At 25.9% G+C, this 7304-nt stretch overlaps 2 protein-coding genes across 3 annotated transcripts; both read left to right on the top strand.

The window, feature by feature from the left end:
- The first annotated feature begins 2144 nt into the window (after nucleotides 1-2144).
- Nucleotides 2145-3845, top strand: LOC124951441 (ribonuclease P protein subunit p30). 2 transcript variants are annotated; one of them, XM_047499817.1, is made up of 8 exons: nucleotides 2145-2251; nucleotides 2359-2469; nucleotides 2576-2793; nucleotides 2881-2949; nucleotides 3009-3209; nucleotides 3286-3353; nucleotides 3464-3543; nucleotides 3659-3845. In XM_047499817.1, the coding sequence occupies exons 2-8, from the start codon at nucleotides 2370-2372 to the stop codon at nucleotides 3754-3756; spliced, it is 834 nt and encodes a 277-aa protein (XP_047355773.1). In that variant the 5' UTR covers nucleotides 2145-2251; nucleotides 2359-2369; the 3' UTR covers nucleotides 3757-3845. The 2 variants fall into 2 exon arrangements, with proteins under 2 accessions (XP_047355773.1, XP_047355772.1); XM_047499816.1 differs by having other exon boundaries at nucleotides 2155-2469.
- Nucleotides 3846-4591: 746 nt separating this feature from the next.
- Nucleotides 4592-7039, top strand: LOC124951549 (sugar transporter SWEET1). The gene is made up of 6 exons (XM_047500095.1): nucleotides 4592-4896; nucleotides 5075-5152; nucleotides 5505-5628; nucleotides 6360-6515; nucleotides 6594-6713; nucleotides 6799-7039. The coding sequence occupies exons 1-6, from the start codon at nucleotides 4820-4822 to the stop codon at nucleotides 6910-6912; spliced, it is 669 nt and encodes a 222-aa protein (XP_047356051.1). The 5' UTR covers nucleotides 4592-4819; the 3' UTR covers nucleotides 6913-7039.
- The last annotated feature ends 265 nt before the right edge of the window (nucleotides 7040-7304 follow it).

The following is a 7304-nucleotide window of genomic DNA, read 5'->3' as shown; positions in this document are numbered from 1 at the left end:
GCTTGACGTGGGAATTTTCTTTGATAATATCCGACGTGTTAAGATAAAGAATTATACCTATTTCTCTCCGACGGTTATCCGATTAAATAGTTACGGTATAAACGACTCTTACGCCATTCCTATAATTTTTTTTCAATCCTTCACATGTATACATATATACGATAATCCATGCATACATAAGAGTAATCTAATGTCATTAGAAAATCTGTATCGTTCGTTTTTTTTTATTTGAATATTTATATTGCGAACAAAAAATATTTGTTGTTTCATTTTATTCGCATTGTTTAATTGGTCTTATGATCTCAACAATAATAATAATAATAATAATAATAATAATAATATAATAATAATAATGATGATGATGATGATGATGATGATGATGATGATGATAATAATAATAATTTCTTATATTAATTTTTCTTAAAGAAACTGCACGCATCTTACCTATATAATTATTGACTTTAAAATAATCAGTTGAAATTCTTGAAAGCTCGCAAGTAGATTCATGTTTGAACATTCTTCTCTTCTAAACTTAATCCCCTGGATCGAATAGCGATCGATGGAGAGTGCTGTAAATGAAAAAGGAAAGAAAGAAAGAAAAAAAAAGAAAGAACAACAGTATAATGTCAGTTAAATAATCGAATAACAGTAAATAACGATGATTAAATACAACTATGTAAGAATCCGTGAGAGAGTAACCGACGATATATCCACGAGAATATGCGGATTCGGTAGGAAAGGTTTTAAAAAGAATTACGAGAAAGTAAAGAGTGCACGCGACCAAGATGGCGGACAGCTGTGTATATAAGATATACCGGTTACGGGGACGACCACAGGAAACAGGCATGGAAGCCGTAGGAGGACGGGGATAATTACGTTGGGCAATGCACGAAGCTCCTCCCCTTATTCAAACCTAAAGCCTGTAACTGCAAGTGCCAAGCTACACACTTTGCGGTGCGCACAAATGACACGTTCGAGGACTGGCAATGCGCACACACCACCGATAGGAAGCCCTCCTTCCTTCCTTCTATGCGACAAATACGAGACGTGCTCGTGCAAATAGACGGAAAGAACGATAGTAACCACTGAGAATGAGAAAGAGAGAAAGAGAAAGAAAGAAAGAGAGAGAGAGAGAGAGAGAGAGAGAGAGAGAGAGAAAGAGAGAAAGAGTCCCTGGAAATCTGACTCACTCACCCTGCCAACCCTTATCTATATAACTATCGGTAGAATTGCTTATAATATACATATAAACTTATCCGAGAATATGCAATTACACTTGAAAAAGTATACAAGTGCGATAAAGTACAATGATTGAATCGAAAACTTTCGTTGAGATAACATCACACCTATGTCTTATCGATATATATATATATATATATATATATATATATATATATGTTCGAATGAAAAGAAAATTATCGAAGATATTAACTTGTACTTTGAATTTTTAGATAGAAACTTACCTACCTATCGCATTGTATTTTATTATCGTTAATTTATGCATAAGTGAGGTTAACTTAGTCGCGAATTATATAGAAATGTTTACGATGTTAAATATACGACAAAAATATAATAAATTATCTCGAAAGAAGGAAATATATTATTTTTTATAAAATATTTTATAAAAATTTTATATAAGATATTTTTAATGCGCGATCTTTTTGAGAATAATAAATGTTTTACACTATTTACGCCATCTTTTTTAAAAATTTTTAATCTAAAATATACAACTTCATGCTCAATTGTAAATGTTACGAACATTAATATGTTAATTGATAAGTAAAATGATACATACCTCATTAATCGGTAATTAGACAGGAATCATGAAATATAATAAATAACGAAATATATTTATTGGCTATAAGAAAACAATTTCGCACATTTAAATAATGTTATTAATGATTTTAAAAGCTTCTCGAGATTAACTAGTGTCGTATGGAAAAAAGATGAAGTCGAAATTGAATCCTCCAATCCTGACGCAATGCTGATAGAATTGAAGTTTTTGATTGGTCACAGGAATATATCGTTTCCAAGACCAATCAAATTACAGTGCGACAATTTTGCTTACATATCGATCAATGTTCATTGGTCGATAGCAAAAAATATTTGACTGTTATATACATATATATATATATATTTTATTGGATTGCATTCATAGAACACGTGCATGTGTTATGTGTACATTTGAAGTTTATCAAATATTATCTTATTTAATATTAACTTTTATTTATCAAAATAGCTATATTTTTAGGTGATGTTTGAAACGTGATTTGAATACACTTTTTGTTAAAAATATTTACAATTGTTTAATTTTAATAAATGCTCACGAAATTATATTTAAATAAACAATATTCATAGATATTGCAAATATGGATGTGAAATTAAGTGATGGGTATTTTGATTTATGCATAAATGCAACGAAAGATAATATGTCGAATTTGCATAGTATTTTATTAAGGTTATGTCAAAGTAAGTTATCATTGTTTGTTATTTTTTACTCATAACCTCTATTATAATATAAATATTATCATTAATATAAATGAATTTATAATCATAACAATGTAATATGTACTAGTGGGATTTAGGACAGTGGCAATCAATCAAACCATTGATGATAGTATTTTTGATACCGATAAAAAGAAGAAAAAGAAAAAATCAGAGAACAATGAAAGCTCAATTATGGTTCCTAATCCACTTGATATAGATGATTTAGTAAAAGAATTTAAAGACAAACTTCGTATTTTTAATAGGCTTACATTTATTTATTCTGATCCATTAAAAACTCACATATTGGTAAATATTATATTATGTTCAAATTTTATCAAATAATATATACATTGTTTATGAGCTACAGGCCATTTCAAAGTAGTTTATTTTCAGAACCATTGCAATAGTCTGAAAAAGTTTCATTTATATTCTGTGATACCAAAAACAAAAGCAGCACTTCAGGTAATTGCATTTAATTATATCTATCATTCTATATTCTAACTAATTCAAGTAATTTGTAGTTTGCATGTTCGCAACTGAATGCAGATATCATTACCATAAATGCATCCTGTACTGAATTTAAAATGAATAGAAAACTTTATTTACAAGCTGTAGAAAGAGATGTACATTTTGAAATACAATATACAGATATATTAAATCCAGAACAACGGAAAGTTTCTATTCATTATGCTCATTTATTTTATGTATATGGAAAAAGCAAGGTAGGTTACATATATATATAAATTTTTTTATTTGTTATGTCAAAATCAATTAAGAATTTTATTAATTCTTTTTTAGAATGTAATAATATCAAGTGGAGCAAGTAATGTTACAGAAATCAGAAATCCTTATGATATTATAAACTTGTATCCTTTGAAATAACTTAATTAACAATTCAAACATTTTATTTAATATTGTTTTATATTACAAATATTGTTCCTGATCTTTATTAAAAAATATTATACAACCAAAACAGAGGAGCTTTATTAGGATTAAATGAAATTAAATCTAAAGCAGCTATTCTATACCAATCCAAACACCTACTTTTGAGAGCAGGCAAGAGAACTTTCATATGAAATACAATATACTAAATTAATTTATTTAAATTGATTATAATTATAATATAATATTCAATTTTCTCTTTAAACATTATTTTATAAAAACTTTTCAGAAAGACGACGTTATGGTAAAGTTTTTGCAATAAGGATAGAAGAAAAGTTAGAAGAAGACAATCACAGTGAATCAAATGCAAAAAAGCTAAAGTTATGAGTACTGTAAATATCACTGAATGTATATCAACATATTTTAAACTAATATTTCATTTAAAAAAATAAAACCTATTTATTTTTCTTTTTTCATATCTATTTTTTAATTATTATCAATGCTCCATGCTTTTTAACAAAATATTAACCAATGCTATCCCATTTGAAATGATTTTAAATGATCTTTACTTGTAATAATATAATGATACTTACAAATATCGACGTAACATCTTTCATATTTTATCATTAAGGATGTATGCAATAAAAATTGATAAGAATCGATAGAAAGATAAAGGCTTTTTTAATTTAACAAAAGATAGTTCTTTTATAATATAGATATTATATGTATTATTATTATACTAGTATTAGTGGTAGTAGTAACAATAATAATAATAAAATAAACTGAAAGTCATGCAGGAGAAATTATAAAAAATAATAGCATTGAGATTCTATCTCATAGATAATGTGAGAAAACTAAATCACATGTTTTGATTTTTTATTACAGTAATATATAATATATAACTATATTCACTAATTATTATTTTCTATAAAATACTCAAAATTTTGTTCTTTTTTTGTCGCAAATTTATATACTAATAATTATATTCTTTATTCATTATATTCATTATTCTTATTATTCGATATGTTATATCGTAAAAAAAAAAGAATGCGTACCGGCATTACTGATAACAGATTATTGCGAAACTTATGTCATTATTAAAAAAGAATACAAATATGGAAGATAAAAATACACGAGTTTAGAATAATAATAAATTAATACTCTATTAAAAACTAACCCTATTGTTATGTTGCCCGTACAGAAATATAACCTATCAATGTATTCATACACCGATGGGCGCGTGGTGGCGACAGTATTCCCTTGTTGCGCTTATAGTTCGTTTTTTATCTGTATTTGTCACTGAAGTTACACGCACTTCAAAACGAAAGGTTATTCTGATTGAGAGATCGTTCTGTATGGATATATCGTAGATTGACTTTGATCGGGCATAATACAGTGATCACGTAAAATAAAAAATAGAAAAGAGTGACCTTAACAAAACTTAAAAAACATGGTTCTAGATGATTATAAAGATATTGTTGGTACATGCGCTGCAATTACAACAATAGGACATATGTTATCAGGAACGTGAGTTAATAATGAAAAAAAAAAAAAAGAAAAATAACGTAATATATGCAATCAATATTAATCGAAGCCGACATGTTCAATGATATGTTCAGATAAACACGTGACAATTACATGTTAATGATTGTAACTATTATATTAAATGTAAGAATAAATTAAATTATTAAATATTTGATTGCAGTGTAATATGCAAGGACATTCACAAAAAAAAATCCTCAGAAAGCTTCGATCCTATGCCCTTTTTGGGTGGTGTAGGAATGTAAGTGTACAATCTTATTTAAAAAGATAAAAAAATATTTTAAAGATTTTAAATTTTATTGCTTATAATAATTAAATTATATTTCAAACGTGTATGCTTTTATTTTTAATATTAAAAATTTTGCTTTTAATATTAATATATACTATTGATGAAAATTTGTTATAATATTTTTTTTTTTAAATTTGTTAGCTTTTTTACAAATCTTTTTTTTTTTTTTTTTTTTTTTTTTTTTTTTTTAATTATATTCTTACATTTTGTTTTACAATATTTGTAGAAAATTAGTTAAAATATTAATTTGCAATTATTGACAAAATTAGTTAAAATAATATATAAAAATTAAGATTCTTTGTAGGTCTATATTAATGCTTCGCTATGCCTGGATGCTTGGTGACCCTACTATGATTAAAGTTAATGTTTTTGGATTAATAGCAAATACTGTATATATGGCTGTGTATTGCTATTATTCTCCAAATATGGTATGATTCTATGTTTTATTAATATAAATAATCTTTCATGCTGTTTTAAATTCATATATGTATTATTAACAATATTATAACTTTTAATTTAATGTATAATTGAAAAGATTTTCTGTTTGTTTAAATGATTATTTAAAATGATAAGAGAAATTTATTGGAGCTTAACAAAATATTAATTTTTACTAATTGCAAGTTTTTTTTTCACGCATTATATTTAAATATAGTTTCAATATGATCTATAAAGTAAAAAGATGATATATTTAACAATATATTATATATGTTCCAATATATATATATATTGGAATAGGAAATTTTTGTATGGACTGTCATTTCTTTATAGATCATAATATGAGATGGATTGCAATTGTCCTGACATAGTAAAGTAATTATATAACCATGCAATCATTTCTCAATCAATGAATCCGGATATGTTTCATTATATCCTATATTAGCTAGTACGACGTTTGTTTATTTATCTTATTCTATCATGTATTAATATTAATGTTATTGTAATATTTTAAACTTGTTTGGACGCTGCTTTCATTTAAAAAAAAAATGGAAAATGTTTCTACAAAACTTATTTGGAAAATTATTGATAAATATCATTTTATACACCATCGTGCAACGTACATCATATTGTTAGAATTATATAAAATCTGTTTATGTAACGACCAACTTTCAGATAAACAAAATAATATGAGAATTTTTCTCTTCTGTCATAATTTTTATAGAAAGATACGCTTGCTTTAATAAGTAAAGCAGTGATTTTTATAGCAGTATTTCTCGCGTATACTCAAGTGGAGCATCCTGACAAAGTTGAATACAGATATGGTATAATTACAACTGTATTACTTCTATTTTTAATAGCATCTCCTCTTATACATCTTGTAAGTATAAACTAAAATGAATATATGATGGTTTATAATATTAAATATCCTCATATTCTTATTTATTTATGTCTACAGAGAAAAATTATAGAGACAAAAGATACATCAATTCTTCCATTTCCACTTATTGTTATGGGCACAGCAGTATCATTTCAATGGTTGTTATATGGACTTATTATAAATAATGTTTTTGTGATTGTAAGTATAATCATAACTTTATAAAGGATAATTCATTTTTTCAATGCTTAAAGAATACAAATATTTCAACTGAATTATGTTAAAGTTTCAGAACTCAGTTGGTTTTGTTCTGTCAGTGGCTCAGTTGTCATTATTTATTATTTTCCCTTCAAAGTCTTCGAAAACTCCAGTGCCAACTCTAGAGAAAAAAAAGGATTGATAGCATTATCACAATAGTTTTTAAAATTACATAACACATGTGTTACGTTATGTACAAAAATAGAAATACTAATGTTTAAATGTAACAAAAGTATAAGGAAAATTACAATAAAATATTACATACGAAATCGTTTGTGTGAGAATTATAAGTATTTTTTTGTCTCGTAAAAATGTTAAAATATTAAGTGATAAGTTATCTATTCGCCAAATTTATCATATGATTAATTATTTTGAGTATACTTAAGTACTTTGTTGTTCTATATTAATGTACTATTTTTGTTTGAAGGCTATTCATCAAACAAATTTCTTAATCGGTTTACGCCAACAATGAGTCCGTCGATGGATAAAAGTAAATTCCTTTTTTACAGACGACGAATAAAAATAGATTCCGAT

Source organism: Vespa velutina, chromosome 9 (genome assembly GCF_912470025.1).
Source record: "Vespa velutina chromosome 9, iVesVel2.1, whole genome shotgun sequence".
NCBI classification, from domain to species: domain Eukaryota; kingdom Metazoa; phylum Arthropoda; class Insecta; order Hymenoptera; family Vespidae; genus Vespa; species Vespa velutina.
The sequence above is the reverse complement of the archived record's forward strand: the minus strand, read 5'-3'. Positions and strand labels throughout refer to the sequence as shown.